Genomic DNA, 17,821 nt, shown 5'->3' on the forward strand with positions numbered 1-17,821 from the left:
TCCGGGGGGTCTACAAGTCGCCAATCCTAACTAGGGACGCGAGTTTACAAAGGTCGACAACTAGGCATTTTCATTCTCCAAGAAAAGTGTCACGCATCGTTCGTCGTCACAACGTCTACAATGTCTAAAAATAACTAGAGGAATGACCTATATAGCGGAGAACTCTCTTAACCTTCATCTTTAATTGGTCCAAAAAACGGACGATTTGACTCCCCCCCCCCCCCCCCCCGCCCAAAAAAGAAAAAATAATACTAAAATGACTGTATTTAGTGGTTACGACTATAAATTGGGAACACTTTCTTAGACTAGTTTAATTTAAAAATCACAACCTAAAAATTCTTAATTCAAATTACTTTGTTACAGCGGGATACAAATGTGCTCATTCGTGTAGACTTACGATTGTCAAGACATGTCACGGTGACTTGTGTTATGGCTTAGAAAAGTGTCCAGCTTCAAAAACAATCTTCATCGTAACAATGTTATGGGCCTGTGAATTCTGACAATGTTTCAATCATTCACATCTGGCATTCACAATGGTTAAGATTTACCCTGTGTAACGTGCCCAATTATAGATACAAGTACATAAACAGCGCAGCTAAACTATTTATATTGAATAAATAAGTAAATACACAGATAAATAAATAAATAAATAAATATATATATAAAAATAAATAAATTAATTAATAATTACTTGAGAGGTAATTTCAGTTCTAACAATATATTCTGCTATGACCCCTTCCGAGGTCTTCCTAAACTACAAATGACCTGAAATAGTCTAAAAAAGGAGAGAAAATTTCTTCATTTGGCATTGGAATAGAATCCTCCTTTCAAATTTGGTTTCTTACCGGAACATTTGCAGGCTTAAACAAATTATTTTAAAAGACTAATGAACAAGGATATTTTTTTCTTAGGTAGTCAGTTAGCTGAGCTTGCTTACTCAATCCAAGGAGAACGTCATGTTGATGAAGGCCACAGGTGCAAACATGGTGTGAAAAACATGTGACAAACATAGTACTTGTATTGCAATTTCTAGCAAATTTGACTGCTGAAATATTCATGTTATCTGTAAACATCTGACACTTTGCAACAGATTTTCCTGAAAAAATACGACGTACGGATGGTTGTGAATTCAGTTGTCCGTGTATATGTCCGATACACTATGTCAAAGTCAGGAACGTAAACGACTACACTACGTTCAGGAAATCAGCATTAGAATCCCTCAACTGAAGTCGATCAGTTCCATGTTTTACTGTCAGCTGCCACACTGAATATTCCACGAGTGTCCGCGACAGAAATTTCAGATTGCCATTATTCCCAAACAAACATTTCTAAATTTCTGCATTTCACGCCATGTTTGCACTCTTTTGGAAAGACACATGAAAATAAACAGAAGGTCGATTTACCTTCTAACACAATTGCCACTTTGAAAAATTATATAATAATAACATTTAACATGTTTATATAATGAAGATTACAGTTGTACGCCAAGTATTCTTGGGTCTGTAAAGGGACCGTCCAGTTTTCGTTGTGAACAGAGTGAACATGAACATATCACATGCTCACATGGATATGACAGTGTTACTCATTTCATTCCAATACGTGAATATATCAACGTTTCTTGGGGCTAATTGTGTGCACTTCTTAAACTTGCCAGTCTTTCAGCTCTGTCTTCTTCCCTGACACTTTTCATTTCATCTGCATAATCACAATCTGAGTCATCTGAGTCAGAATCGTTGTCAATCATTTTCCTCTTAGTTCCAGTGTTCTGTTTTGTTTTCTCGTGAGTCACCATGTGTTTGTTCAGTTCCTGCCGGCGGCTGAATTTCTTTTGACACTGTGAACACTCGTAGGGTTTCTCTCCAGTGTGTGTCCTCTCATGGAACTGCAGCTGACATCCCTGGGCAAAGGCTTTACTGCAGTAACTGCATTTGTAAGGCTTCTCTCCAGTGTGTGTGCGGATATGCCTCACAAGGCTGTATTTATCAACAAATGCTTTATCACACTGATCACAAGCATATGGCTTCTCACCAGTGTGAGATCGTTCATGAATTTTGTGGCGAGATGGATCAGCATATGCCATGGAGCAGTACCTGCATTTGTATGGTTTTACACCTGTATGTTTGTTGACGTGAATTTCTAATTGGAATTTACTCACAGTGGTAAAAGAGCATTGTTCACAATGTAAAACGTTACCGGTATGCATTCTAACGTGACGTCCCAATAAAGTCGAGTTAGAAAAAGATCTGGAGCAAAATTTACACACGTATGGTTTTTCACCAGTGTGAGTTTTTAGATGAATACGCATTTTCTGCACATTAGAAAACGTCTTTTGGCAAATCCAACACTCTGTCACCATATGGCTGTAAACCCTGTGCTCCAAACAGCCTCTCAGTGAATCAAACTCTTCAACACAATGGCAACAGCGAAAGTAACCTGGACTTGCACCTGAAAATAAATAATCTAAATATTAGTCTGTACTCACTCTGTACACAATAGTAAAGGTTGAATAGTCAGGATAATTTCTACTGTGTGTAGGATTAGGGTTCCTCAAAAAAAATCGTCTGACGTAAATGGTAAATTTTTCAACCTAAAAAGCCATTATCAGGGATGGAGACTGTAACTTCATGGTCATTATAAGTTTAATCAGCCACGAAACAAATATAATTAATGCCTTGTCCCATTTGTGTGTAAATAACAAGAAACATAATCAAGATGAAATGTTCCATGAGCATGGGACAAAGAAAAAAAAATCAGCAATGTCAAAAGCGTCATGTGTGATAAATGGAAGATGGTAAATTTGCATTCATCACACACATGACGTTTTCTACACTGCTGATCCTAACATTGTCAGCAGCTGCAGGACATGTGTCACATACGAACCTAGTAAAATGGCCTAGCTCACAAAGAGCATCTCTGTAGCTCAGTGGTTAGAGCGCCCAATCGGTATCTGGGAGGTCATAGACCCTTGGCATAACATTAAATGGCACAAAAATTTGAATAAGAATACTTTATACATTCTTAGCCCTGTACTTATGTTTCCAGGCAAAGGATTTTTCAGATGAATGTGAGGCTTACGATGTATAAGTATTGTCCCTGACATATCGGCGCCACTTATACAAAGGGCTATGGATTTGACCTCAGATTTTTTCTTTGTCCCATGCTCGTGGCAACATTTCATTTGTTGGAAGAATGCAAATTCACTGAGAAAGATGGCCTAGATTTTACTTTCATCGAATATATCTGGGTCCATGATCGATGGAGATTGATAGATGGATGGGCACAAGTTCCATGAACTTGATCCTGGAGAAACTGGCACTATGAATAGAGAACTTAAGCAATGATGACAGTGACTCTGAGGGCAACGCCTTAAAAAAATAAGTTTATATTTTACCTTTGAATTTTGCAATTGTCTAGATCTGTTCAGAGCGTCTATTGGTCTCACAACTTGGTCAAGCTAAATAACGCCAGTGTTCAATTCCAAATGAAAATACGACAAATTAGCCACCGGTGTTCGTGTTCTCCAAAATACGCAGCACTTAGCCATTTCGCTTTGTTGTTGAGCAGAGAATGGCAAAGAAATATACCAAGACAATATAACACACATGCGCCGCTATTGTTCTAAGTTCATGAAACCTTCTGTTTGGTGGCGTTCGTGTTGCCATTGTTATCCTGGTTTGCTTAAGTTCTCTAACACAAAATTGTGGCTTTACGACACGGAGAAATGTAGCAAGTCTTTCTTGATTTGGCCTGTTTTTGAGAGCAATTTTAACATTCAAAATCATGTCCTGCTTTGTTTTAAAAATTATTTCCAGCACTGCGTCAGTACAAATTTCAATGGGTATGCCCAGGAGGTGGGAGGAGATAGATGAGGTACAACCATGCATTATTATCTAACTGAGATTAAAACATTCAGTATTCTATGAACATCCAGCACAAAATCACACTCCTTACCTCGCAATGCACTTTCTATGGTGGACTTGTGGGCCACGCTACAAGGATCTTTGTCTTTGTGACACAAAACAACATGCTTCAATAGACTTCTATAACATCGCCCTGAGGTAGAGCTGAACACTTCTGTACAATAAGGGCATTTCTTACCATGCATCTTATGAATGTGCAGACTGCGATCACTATCTGAATTGAATCTAACAGAGCACATAGGGCATTTGTAACCAATGTCATTGACTGGCAACTGACCACATGCTTCACTGTTCACAAACTTAGGACCATGGCTGGAAAGGACACCAAAGCTTGAGGACTTAGGAGGATGAAGGCTTGTAGCATTCATATTATTTTTTCCCACATACATGTACATGTAAACCGCTGGTTGGAAAGACTTTCCTTGCACGATATATTTTACATCTGGCATCGTTTTCATTAAATTGGCAAGCGTCAAGACAGTCTTTTCACTGGAACCATCAGAATAAATCACTGGCTGTATATGAGCTGGAACAGATGCACCTGTATAATGGGTCAACGACTGGTTTCCATTATTTTGATGAGAAGAGGAGACAGTGACAGTGCTTGGCACTTTTGTAACCAGGTAATCTGTAGAATCTAAATCTTTGTTGTAGAAACATTGAGCACCAGAGAAAGGAAGTTCAGAAGACCTTTCAAGGACTGTGCCACCTACAAGTACATCTTTGCTTTTGTTGTATGTGCCTTGAGGGAGCTTAATATTTTTACTCACTGGAGTTGAGAGTTCTGTTTCATTTTTAGTCACATTACATGTGTATAACACCAGTGGGCATCCACTACTTTTATTAGAAAGATTTTTGCCATTGTTTAAAACTAAACCAAGGCCCTTGTTAGGGACAACGCAAACAGGACTACTCTGTTGTACAGGTACAAGTGAATTGCTGGAGTAAAAACCATTAACAGTGTTAGGCATGTTCTTGTTCCCAGGAAATGAAGTTTGCTCAGTGGAATAAACATATGTGTAGCAGCTGGAGGCTGTCTCTCCGATTTGTGTAAAAGAACTTGGCAAGTCAGTCAAATAATCTGTAAAATTAAAGATCATGATGATCATGTGAGTAATAAGTATGACAGAAAATGTTTGTAATGCTAGGCATGTTTCATATCCAGATCCTCCCCTTTACATAACAGAAAGTAAGTATGACTAGACAAAACAACTTAGCACTCTTGGATCAGGAGTCAAATACCTAATTAATGTTCAGTGCTTAACAGGCCTTATGTATGAGTGCCTCAAAGTCTTGTATACTGTACACATAATGCTCCTTGAACACCTAATCTCTTCACCCTGTTTTACAAACATTTTTTTTTTTTCATTTTGCTCCTATGGAAATTTGTTTTTCGCTAACCACACTTCTGGTTGAGGGCTAACAGGCGCAGCCTAGAGGCTAAATTATCGACTAAATTACCCAATATCGAGAGATTTGCCAACTTCATCTTATAAAACAGTTATAAAAATGTTGTAATGATAAATCTTACTACCTAACCATACCTTGCGAAGTCATTATTTCAAACGCAAATGGTGGGCCTTTTCCAAGATTTTTATCCACCTCGAGATCCCTCATGAGTGCCCTCCTGGTCCCCTCGTGGCTGACCTCGTGGCTCTTTTTCCTCATAGACTTAGCTCGTTCTGACCAGCGGTGAACGATAACTAGGTGGTATAATACTCATATAATGACTCATATAATGGCTCGGTAGGCGCTCGTTTTACTATGCAAGATCGATCGCAGAAACATTAGAAATAAGTTTATATGCACCTCGGTTTTTATCCGAAGTGATGAACATATTCTTCTTGGATTGGAAAAGAGAGGATTTAGTGTTGGGTGTGGAATGGCTTTGGCGGGAAAGTGAACTCCGACATATGAAACCATTTTGGAATCTGCTAAGAGGTCAACATTAATTAAGCTTGAGCTTATTAAGCTTAAGTTTAGATAGCGTATTTTTGAATTATAAAACAGAACTGGTGTCATAAAAATGTTCAAAATTCAAGTGAGACACGATCCGCTGGCGAGGGTTCATCGCAAAGTTTCTGGCATTTTTTGGTCTTAAGTACTTTACACTTCGACGGATCAATACTTCCACTCTTTTCAGGTGATGTTACAATAAGTGATCAAGCTGCAGTCATCTTCATGGCATAATAGTTTACCATAGCAACAGAAAACCATAGGCCTTTTGCAACAGTTGTCACGTGACCGATAATTTCTAAACTGTTATGCACATATCAATGTTAAGCCGCTGGGGGAGTGGGAGGCCGGACAAAGGCGGGGGATTTGAACTCCGATCATCTTTTCAGTTCAAATGCCCGACCCCAGGGAAATTAACTTTGGTCAAAAGAGTGCAAATTCCCCATCCCAGAGATATTAGTGTTGTTCAAAAGAATGCAAATTCTCCATCTCTATCTAGAAAAAGGTATAGGTCTGTCAAAAAAAGAATTAAACATCAAAAAGTTGTAAATAAAAGGCTACAAAGCAACAACTTCAAAGTGCAACGTCTGTTTAATATAGAAATGTCACCTAATTTATATTAAAATTGTGACGACTGCCTAAACTTATACGACTAAACAAGACTGAAAACATGGAAATTCATATCACGACTAATGTCCTACACCATTGTGACATTTCAATTACTTACATTTTAAACAGAAACGATGGAAATAAAATATTAACCTCTATCTGTAGTAGAGAGATATTCAAAAAGCCCCATAAGAGGACTCAAGATCTTAGATTTATTCACCAATTCATAAAAATACACTGCACATGGTAGGCTCATAAAGATGAAGTTCAATAATTCAATTTCGTTTTAGTACTAAAATTGTAACCCTGCTTAGAAACAACATACATTGCAAATTCAATGAATGTATTAAGGTGAATACAGAATACCATCCTGTAAAATGTTTCATAATTTCAATTCATTTGAGCTTAAATTAAAAACAGTCTTACGTTATGTAGGATTCGGAAATTTGTTTCCATACACAACTTTCAAAATACAAATCAATGATGTTTAGCAATGGAGTTAACCTTTAACGAAGGAAAAACTGAGATCTGTAAAAAAGGCCTTGTTTACAGAATGTCTGCATCAATGTTCAGTTCAACACCAAACTTCTGAGCATCTCATGCACAGCCAGCGATCTGGAACATTGTTTTCTTCCAGTTCTGTACAGTTTGTTTCCAGTCATTCTCGGTCATCCAAGATGGCAGATATTGCGGATATCCAAGATAGCGTCGGTAGGGCTCAGTCTACTAATGGTTGAAGTCAAAAGTTCCGACTCCCGGGACCCGGTGAATGATCAAAAGTCCCAACCACGGGTAGACTTGTTATGTCAAAACCCCGCCTATGCCCGGCCTCCCCTCCCAGCAGCTTAACATTGATAGGTGCATTAGCTATTAGAACTGGAAAGAGCATGCTTGAAATAGCTAGAACACCAGTTTTTAGACCAAAATATGCTCTGTAAGGTTCAGATCTAATGATGATTTGAATGTTGCAAAAATTAGAAGGTTTTGTATGGAAGCGAGGAAGCTTTGCCCTCCAGAAATCACTAGAAAAGGGAGCTGCCATGCATATAACAGATATAACTATTTGACATAGTAAGAGGGGTAAAATATGACGAAGGATGGAAAATTCTAGGCTCTTAAACCGAAAGGCAAAGATTTTATGACAGCTCGAAAGCCTGCAGAATTAGAGGGATTTGTCTGGAAAACCACTCGAGGGTGACAGCGTGGCAAAGCATCTTTTTCGCATACAAATCCTTCTGATTTCTAATGTCCATAACTTCCCTCTTAAAGGTCTTAAAGGATATAAACCTAGCAAAATTATGCTTCATGAGGAAGCTAACGTAGAAACCGAAGGCTCAAAAATGACCTTGGCACCTTTTAAAGGGACACTATCATGCATTGCGCATGTACGAGCTTTTGATCTAGCGTTTGAAAACATCAATCCACGATTTCATCAGTTCATGTGTGAAATTCAAGATGGTGTCGACAAGTGGAAATTCTGTAGTGAATGTACCCTGGCCAGTACGTAGTGCATCTTGACCACCAAATCATAATTTTCTTAAGGTTACAGTATACCTTCGGGTCGGCAATTTTCTTCAAATTTGGATTTTTGGGTCAAAATAGTGGTCGAAGTATAATCTCTAATTTCTGAAAAAAATTTTTGAAAAAGATTAAATATTGGCGGAGAAATGGCGGTTTTACGTTTTCAGCGGCAGTAAAAGTTTACCTCTTGATTGACAGCCCTATGGCGCGAATCCAATCAACCGAGACGATTTTCGCGGGAATTACCTATATGGATGTCACGAATTGACTACTCAGTTGATCAGCATTGTTGTTCTGACTACCCAGCATTTTTGGTATTAGGCGTGTCTCTATTAAGTCATAAGTAAACATAGACCACGTTTAAACCATGGACCGGTTCGAAAAAGCGAAAACAGCGAAGAACGAATGAAAATACATCAATGAGTGAAGAAGCGAAAGTTCGCCACGCGGGTGAAGCTATAGTTATCGTATAAGGCGGGCAAATATTCGTGGTAAGAGAAAAGAAAGGTTCTGTAAAAATTTCGGAACCTGACAGCAATAACAGGGATGCTGACAGAGACTTCTGATGAGTCCGATATCGACGAATCGTCGGACTCTTTGTGACCATTTGAAATATTATCCATGCACAGTTGCCCACACGCAGTTGCTCTCGGCGCTTTCTTTTGTTTGTTTCCTTCGCTCAGCCACTCTAACGTTCGTATCCTTTTTAGTCTTCCCCATTTTGCCAGACCAGCTTCAAGAAAAACCGAGCTACAGAAAAATTATCTCTCTGCCTTCGGCTCCTTGAGCGCATTGCGAAACACAAGAGTTTTTTAGAGATTCGCGCGTAAATTTCACCAGGAGGTTAACGGTAGTAAACTTTCCCTGCACTGATTGGCTTAGTTATCTGAGAACCCAGTTGAAGGCGTTTGTGGGCGGAGTTTGTTTGCGAAGCAGAAAATTTTTCTTAGCGCTGTTTTCTCGAATAACTTTTTTCACTTGAAGCAGACACTTTAAAGAGTTATAACTCAAAGGGAATTTGTTCAATTGCTCTTAAATTTGGACAGTGGCTAGTTTAACATATAAACTACAAAAGCGTGTCTGGGAATTGTTAATTTCGAAATACTTTTTCTTCGAGAGCGATTTTTGTACGATCACTCCACATTTTTTAAATCCTATTTCGAAAATGTTCTGTAACTTTTTACTGCAATTGAATATGCCAAAACGCAGACACGTTTTTTGAGCGCTTTGGGCCCTGAAACCGAGGAAAAAATTGAATTGGCGAAAAACGAAATTCGCTTTGACTTGTAGCTTTTGAAAGGTGATTCGGGCGCTCGCATTTAGTGGTCGTGAAAAATTCGACAATTCATTTTCTTTCAAAATTCTTGGTATGGTTTGATAGCCAGCTCCATAAGCTTTAATTTGATATAGGGGTTTAGGTATCTATAGCTTAAACTGCACGCGCTACATCGCTTGCGCGCGAGACACCCCTGAAGGTATACTGTAACCTTAAGAATCTACATTCATGACTTAGCTTTCAACTGACAAATTGAACATAGAATTCTGTGCAGATATGCTGTAGAAAACAAGTTATTTGTAATATAATATTTCAAAGATGCATGGATTGCATGTCAATTTGATGGTAACTTTGGTGAAACTAAACGACATGATTTTTTTGACATTTAAAATACGATGTCAAGGCATTCAGAAAACCTCACCGCAAAGTTAGAAAACTCAAATTAAAATTCTATCTTTTCTTGGGTTAGCTTAATCGGGCTCTGAACAACCCGGCCCAGGAGTTACGCTTTTAGGCTGACCTAAATCTACATATTAAGAGACTTTCTAGTCAAATCTTTGACAGACCTTTACAATTTTCTCTGATTACTATAATTATTTGAGTTTGGGATACAGATGATAGCTGCAGTGTGCTGCAATACAAGTACATGTGTATTGCTTTCTAATAACTTGTTTTTTTTAGATGTATTATGATCAAAAATCAAATAAAAATGTAAAATTCCTGAGAAATATTTTTAACCTGCTTACCTCAAAGGTTCCCTAAATATAGTATTATAATTTAGCCTTTTGTGTATCATCCTTTAACTTACTGGTAAAATGGCACATTCTTTTCGTTAACAAATATACCCAAATCATTCATTTGTGGCATTTATTTATACTATACGTAATTTAGATACAACTCCCATTTAGACGTATTTTCAGACAGTTGTCTCATGAGAATCTGTTCTTGTCCAATGAATCAATTAAACCTACAAAATGCAAATGTTTGAAAATGGTTTAACTTTTGATAGCTTAAAAAACAAATTTAGCTACCTTTTTCGGAAATATGATCTTTCAAATATTGCCTGGGAAAGAACGAATTATCAATCAAACAGGCAACTAAAGTTAACTGTACTTTTGACTGGTACTATACTGACAAAGTTGCTAACCTATTCGCATTTGCATTAACCTTATAAATCATTAAATATTTTTATAACCTTTGGTCATTTTTATCTTTCAGACATGATCCCTAGATGGTTTCCAATCTCAGATGTCCCATTTGATAACATGTGGCAAGATGATATTCTGTGGTTTCCATTCCTGTTAAAGGGACAGAAAATTTCCGGATATTTTAAGTTTAACGGACACTCCGAAATACTTGATTATACATCAGTACCATCCGGTTCACAGTTGAAAGTTGCTGACTACAAAGAGTAACAATTTACATGTTTTCATCATAGATAATCGACGCACAATATTTTTGAAAATGTAAGAGTTTGCATGGAATTTAGGGCTGAGACTTTCTGCCGATAAGTAACGTCAAAATCTCAAAATAGAGTTCACTAAATAATATCTCCTTTCTATCGCTACGTTGTGTTTCTAAGTGGTACAATTTGAGCGATTTTTGCTCAGTATATTTTGTATTATGTAAGACTGTTGCTTTTATATAAATAAAGGATATTACACGAGAAAATGAAATTCATATCTTCAAGCCACCGCGCAATTTTCTTTTTTCACATAGACAAACTGAATGTTTGTAGAAACTACCGTGAAACATAGGCACGCAAGGCGTGCAAGAGTTTTTTTTTTTGTGAAGTCTCGGAAATAGGAGCATTCATGTCAAATTACCCAAATCATTACTGTAAGTTATAATAATGATTTGGTTAATTTGACAAGTTGTTTTCGTTGCGATGTACAGCAAGAAAGAAACTGGGAATTTATGATGTACATACGATGTTACATCGGTAATGGTAAGATAGCTAAATAGTAAGCCATAAAATGTTTGACTACAGTAATCTGACACGTCTCCAGATTAATGTAGATACCATGTTATTTTTTTTCTTTGACTCGTTCTTTGATACAACCCACACTTTGATTTGTGTGACACTCGCACATGCATAACTCACTCACCGATCACATAACCCTTCCAACCCCCAAGAGGAATTTTTGCTCACAAATACTCAAGTTAAGAGACCTTTTCGCATTTTATACGAGTCGTAAGTTTACGCTTTTTACACAACACAACAAAACTACTTTGCCGAAAATAGAGAGAGAAAAAAAACGTCTCTGACATATTGAAAGTTTGATTTAATTAAATTGCACTTTAACTTGGTGCCACGCAGTCTTCAAAGAACATTTGAGCAGTTTTGATACTTTTTACCTTTAAAAATATCGGACTGAAAAGAAGCCCATCAAATAAAAATAAACTGCTACTGTAGAGACGTAAAAACCGTCCAGAAATGAAAGCTTTTTTTGTTTAATATCCTGAGAACAATAGCCGATAACTTGTCAGCTCTAATTGAATTTACTCCCATATGAAAAACAAAAGTGTTAAGTTACATTTGTAACTAAAGATAGCAAAAATCTCGTGGGAAAGAGTGGTGACGATTCGTCAGCTCTAATTGAATTTACTCCCTTGTGAAAAACAAGAGTGTCAAATTACCCTTTGTAACTAAAAAATAAAAATATCTCGTTATATTTGCATGCAACAAGAACAAAACAATCGTCACCTGCACTTACTATTGTAAACTTTAGAACTGTTTCAAATCTGAATAGTCTCGTCTCCTCTAAAACATGTCCTGAGAACTAGAAGCGACGATTCGTGACCTCTAATTGAATTTACTCCTTGTGAAAAACAAAAGAATCAAGTTACCTTTGTAACTTAAAATAAACATAGGCACGCAAGGCGTGCAAGAGTTATTTTTTTGTGAAGTCTCGGAGATAGGAGCATTCATGGAGCTGTTTACAGTGATGATTTGTTTAATTCGACAAGTTATTTTGGTTGCGGTGTACAGCAAGAAAGAAACTGGGAATTTATGATGTACATACGATGTTACATCGGTAATGGTAAGATAGCTAAATAGTAAGCCGTAAGAAGTTTGACTGAACAAACTACAGTAATCTAACACGTCTCAGATTAATGTAAATACCATCTTATTTTTTTCTTTGATCCGTTCTTTGATAAACCCACACTGTGATTGGTGTGACACGTGCACATGCATAACTCCCTCACTCACCGATCACATAGCCCTTCCAACCTCCAAGAGGAATATTTGCTCACAAATACTCAAGTTAAGAGACCTTTTCGCATTTTATACAAGTCGTAAGTTTACCCTTTTTACACAACACAACACAACAACACTACTTCACCGAAAATTTAAAGAAAGAGAAAAAAACCTCTCTGACATATTGAAAGTCTGATTTAATTAAATTGCACTTTAACTTGGTGCCACGCAGTCTTCAAAGAACATTTGAGCAGTTTTGATACTTTTTACCTTTAAAAATATCGGACTGAAAAGAAGCCCATCAAATAAAAATAAACTGCTACTGCAGAGACGTAAAAACCGTCCAGAAATGAAAGCTTTTTTTGTTTAATATCCTGAGAACAATAGCCGATAACTTGTCAGCTCTAATTGAATTTACTCCCATATGAAAAACAAAAGTGTTAAGTTACATTTGTAACTAAAGATAGCAAAAATCTCGTGGGAAAGAGTGGTGACGATTCGTCAGCTCTAATTGAATTTACTCCCTTGTGAAAAACAAGAGTGTCAAATTACCCTTTGTAACTAAAAAATAAAAATATCTCGTTATATTTGCATGCAACAAGAACAAAACAATCGTCACCTGCACTTACTATTGTAAACTTTAGAACTGTTTCAAATCTGAATAGTCTCGTCTCCTCTAAAACATGTCCTAAGAACTAGAAGCGACGATTCGTGACCTCTAATTGAATTTACTCCTTTTAAAAAACAAAAGTATTAAGTTACCTTTGTTGCTAAAAATAAAAATATCTCGTTGCATTTTTGAGTTATTTTTTTGTAAAAAAAATACCTCTTAGTCGGCGGGTCGGGTATGTTATGGACGGGTCAATGGGTGAGTGAGTGAGTGAGTGAGTGAGTGAGTGAATGAGTGAGTGAGTGAGTGAGAGATATATGTATGTCACACCAATCAGATTGGATCTACTATAAACAGCCAATCAAATTTCTTGTTGTCAAGGTAACTGGTATGTGAGAAGATTTGATCCCGATAGAGTTCAGAACGGCCATATTTATTCTTCTATAAAAGAGGAGGAAGTATTCATATACTGGGTTTACCTCGACATTTTCTGTGGGTCAGGCTGAGGATTTTAGTTAAATGAACGAGATGAGCCTTGAGGTTTGAAACAGTTCGTGAGTTAGTAGCATGCAAATGCAACGAGATATTTTCATTTTTAGTTACAAAGGTAACTTGATACTTTTGTTTTTCACAAGGAGTAAATTCAATTAGAGGTCACGAATCGTCGCGTCTAGTTCTTAGGACATGTTTTATAGGGGACGAGACTTTAGATTTGAAACAGTTCTAACGTTTACAATAGTAAGTGCGGGTAACAATTGTTTTGTTCTTGTTGCATGCAAATATAACGAGACATTTTTGTTTTTTAGTTACAAAGGGTAATTTGACACTCTTGTTTTTCACAAGGGAGTAAATTCAATTAGAGCGGACGAATCGTCACCACTCTTTCCCACGAGATGTTTGCTATCTTTAGTAACAAATGGTAACTTAACACTTTTGTTTTTTATATGGTAGTAAATTCAGTTAGAGCTGACAAGTTATCGGCTATTGTTTCCAGGATATTAAACAAAAAAGAAGGTTTCATTTCTGGACGGTTTTTACGTCTTTGCAGTAGCAGTTTAATAGTTTTATTTGATGACATTCATTTCAGTCCGATATTTTTAAAGGTAAAAAGTATGAAAACTGTTCAAATGTTCTTTGAAGACTGCGTGGCACCAAGTTAAAGTGCATTTAATTAAATCAGAATTTCAACGTGTCAGAGGTTTTTTTTCTCTTTCTTTCTATTTTCGGTGAAGTTGTGTTGTGTTGTGTAAAAGGGTAAACTTACGACTTGTATAAAATGCGAAAAAGTCTCTAAATTAACTTGAGTATTTTTGAGCAAAAATTCCTCTTGGGGGTTGGAAGGGTTATGTGATCGGTCAGTGAGGGAGTTATGCATGTGCGCGTGTCACACCAATCACAGTGCGGGTTGTATCAAAGAACGAATCAAATTGCCTGTTAGAAAATAAGATGGTATCTACATTAATCTGGAGACGTGTCAGATTACTGTAGTTTGTTCAGTCAAACATTTTATGGCTTACTATTTAGCTATCTTACCATGACCGATGTAACATCGCAACCAAAAAAACTTGTCAAATTAACCAAATCATTACTGTACCATGAATGCTTCTATCTCCAAAACTTCACAGAAAAAAATAACTCTTGCACGCCTTGCGTGCCTATGTTTTTCTTTGTGGATTTCAATAGCCCTTGTAAAGATCTATTTTTTCCGCGTGGTCCTAATCTGGCCCAAAAACCTTTGTATTTAGTAAGCGCCGTCCTTAAGAGACAAACTTGATATCAGTGAAATCATCGATATCTTCACTAGTGAGGATATGGAAAATACGCCACTCGAGTCCCGGATGTGGTTTCATATGAATTTTACGAGTGGTGTATTTTCCAGTACACACTCGTGCCTATATAATAAATCGTGTTATTTCCATAATATCGAGTGCTAACACCGTAAACAGGGTCTTTCAGGCTAATCGGAGTGAAAGTCTGCACTCCACGCGGTATGCCTAAATAGCGCTCCGGTTAGCCTCAATATCACTCCGGTTAGTAATTTTGATGAACGTGTACTTGTACATTTCGGTGACATGTTGACAATCGCAAAGATCATTGCGTGGAACAAAATTCGTATTTTTTTATTCTTATTTATTTATTTATTTATTTATTTATTTATTAGATCGACGACAGGTGAATAATAGGTGACGAACTGTCCACCTTAGTGCCAGATAGCTGTACACCAGTCTGATGTTCTATTTTTGACTATTTATGGAAACAACTGTCTCCCTTTGGTACAGAGTTGAAACTCTGACTGTTTTACGGAGTCTTCTTTCTTTCATCTCATGTCCTATTCTTGGCATTGGTATCCCAAAGAGTAATAAATTTCCCTTTTTTAGAAGAATGCTTTGTATATTCAGCGGAAATAGCTGTACACTTCATTTTAGGTTTCCACGTTCAGCAGACTTAACGTAATAGCTAGAACTCCCAACAATTGAACCTTACATTTCGCCTGTTGGGTTATATTAATCAGAATAAACAGCTTTTAAGGCCTCTTTGTGTCACATTCACTGCTTAACTATTATAATCGTGTCAGTGAGGTCTGCGTGGAGCCGAGAGAAGCAGGCATGCCCCACGCGAGGAGCTGACTGAAATAACAGCCTTGGGTACTTTGTGGGCTTGATCTAACATTTTGGATCTAATCATGATAGCTGCACCACAATACTCGAATCTCGTTGGTTTTCAGCACGGCCTATTTTTTTTTAGCCAATTGAAGTGCGAGCAGCAAAGGAGTTATATAAAAAAGTGTCTAAAAGATGTCAAACCTGGTAACATTATCAAAAATCGTCTTTGAAAGAGAATAAATTGACGCGCTATGAGCCAAATCAGCATACTGAAATTTTTGAATGTATACTATTACAGACAATACGGACTGAATTGAACTCCACTTAAATTTGTTACCATATACAGTCTTTCCAGTGCCGGTAAAATTCTTAGTGTACCTGAAGGAGGCTGGCATGGGTCTGTGCTTTTATATTCTTCATTCTGTTGAAGAGGCGCCAAGACATCCCCTCTCGCATGTGCGTTCCCCAAATGTCAGTCTACCGGCAGGCTAGATGTGGTACAGGGTATTGGTACAAGTTTCTCGTGAATTGTGATTTCCTTAGTAACCGTGAGCCACGATTTCCAAAATATTGATGTGTAAAATGAGAAATGAACGTTCAACAGGTCAATCCGTTCCGTTGCAAAGCGAAGGAAAACCTCCAACGCTTTGTGGGTGTCTTCTTTGATATTTTAAGTACAAGCACAGGAGCTTCGGCTCTTCGGCTATGTTTTAACACATTGTGAAACTTTAATAGGACCTAGCAGGAGTTTAAATGCACAAAGACAACTGAACTAAGTAGACAAACGAGTGTAAAGCAAACAAACGCCCAAACACAACGCAACCGAACAAACAGATCGGCCGTTGGCCGTCGTAGTTCACGTTTTCTCGAATGTGCAGAATGTGGCTATTTCACGTATGTTTTATAAGGAACGGCAAAGAAATGAGCTTACACAGCCATTGTACTCGTTGCCGTTGCGGTTTGCCCTTTAAACTCCCTAAAACCGAATAAACGGCAAAATAATGAACAGCCAAACGAGCACAAAGCAAACGAAAGCCCAGCGGAACAAAAAGGGCTTAGAGTGCAAAAAACATCTCTGCTACAGAAACGTCTTTTGAAAATCAAAACATATAAAATGACTTACAAACGACTTATCCAAGACGAAAACGAAACCGACAAACGGACTTCTAACAGACCAACTTAATTTGACTAACAATAGACGGACCTAAAAACCGACTAATTTAATTAACAATAGACGGATCGAAACCGACCAATGACTGATGACAAACTTTACACGAGTCTTTCAGCCAATACCATCATGGCTAAACTGACCAATAACGTTGAACGGACCAGACTTATAACATCATCGACTGACAACCACTATTCACTTGACTCTGAAGATGACTTCCGCTCAGGTTGTCGAAACGTCAGTCACCAACAACAGTTCTTTTCAGAAATACCCTCATCCGGACGATCACACTATACGAACTTTGTTTGACTTTGTTGTAGCCTCCAACGCAGACACTCGTAGTGCTCGTCACGCGTTGCGTGGAAGGCTAACTTTGTTGCTGAGGACAGGTCTCAAAAACCGCTAATTGCAACAAGTAGGCTCGATTTCCAGCCGCTGTTCGGGAAACAAGCCCGCACTCCGCAGAAATCGAGCCTATGCAACAAGTGAACGTAACGAACAACACATCTACGCGCGTACGTAATCAAACAAACATATTCGCTCTTGGCAAATGTTTAATGAAAAGGTTTTACAGGCGGTTCATACTTTAGAGTAAAAAGCTGTGGATGGTTTTCAAACTCTTACAAATACGATCGGCCATTGATCAAAAAGCGCATCATCGACATGGCGAGAAAGAGAGAGATTGGAAAGGGTAAAACGAACCATTTCGACGTTGGCGAACTGACATATAAGCGTAGGCGAACTGATCCTAGCCTCTTGCAGGTGTTCAGTTAGTTGGGGCGCAGCGCGATAAACGGCGAGCGAAAAAATAGGGGAGAAGCGCGGCAAGAGAAAGCAAAAGAACTTCTGTGGGCAAACTTAACAAAAGGTCGTTCCGGTATACCAGGACCTGGTGTACCCTCTGATTGGTCAATGTTGACAGGTTCATCTGCTGAAAACTGAAAACCACAAGCCGG

General features: G+C 37.8%; 1 protein-coding gene across 1 annotated transcript; it reads right to left on the minus strand.

Moving 5' to 3' along the window:
* Nucleotides 1-280: 280 nt before the first annotated feature.
* On the minus strand, nucleotides 281-5,558 carry LOC145490641 (uncharacterized). The gene is made up of 3 exons (XM_081469721.1): nucleotides 5,465-5,558; nucleotides 3,952-5,001; nucleotides 281-2,445 (listed from the first exon to the last, which is right to left on the minus strand). The coding sequence occupies exons 1-3, from the start codon at nucleotides 5,535-5,537 to the stop codon at nucleotides 1,625-1,627; spliced, it is 1,944 nt and encodes a 647-aa protein (XP_081325847.1). The 5' UTR covers nucleotides 5,538-5,558; the 3' UTR covers nucleotides 281-1,624.
* Between the last annotated feature and the right edge of the window lie 12,263 nt (nucleotides 5,559-17,821).

This window comes from Orbicella franksi, chromosome 6, assembly GCF_964199315.1.
Source record: "Orbicella franksi chromosome 6, jaOrbFran1.1, whole genome shotgun sequence".
NCBI classification, from domain to species: Eukaryota; Metazoa; Cnidaria; class Anthozoa; order Scleractinia; family Merulinidae; genus Orbicella; species Orbicella franksi.

Coding starts and splice junctions, on each gene's coding strand:
- LOC145490641 (XM_081469721.1), bottom strand. CDS start 5,537: ATGAGGGATCTCGAGGTGGATAAAAATCTTGGAAAAGGCCCACCATTT. Junction 5,002..5,464: donor TGAAATAATGACTTCGCAAG/GTATGGTTAGGT, acceptor TTAATTTTACAG/ATTATTTGACTGACTTGCCA. Junction 2,446..3,951: donor CATAGAAAGTGCATTGCGAG/GTAAGGAGTGTG, acceptor ATTTATTTTCAG/GTGCAAGTCCAGGTTACTTT.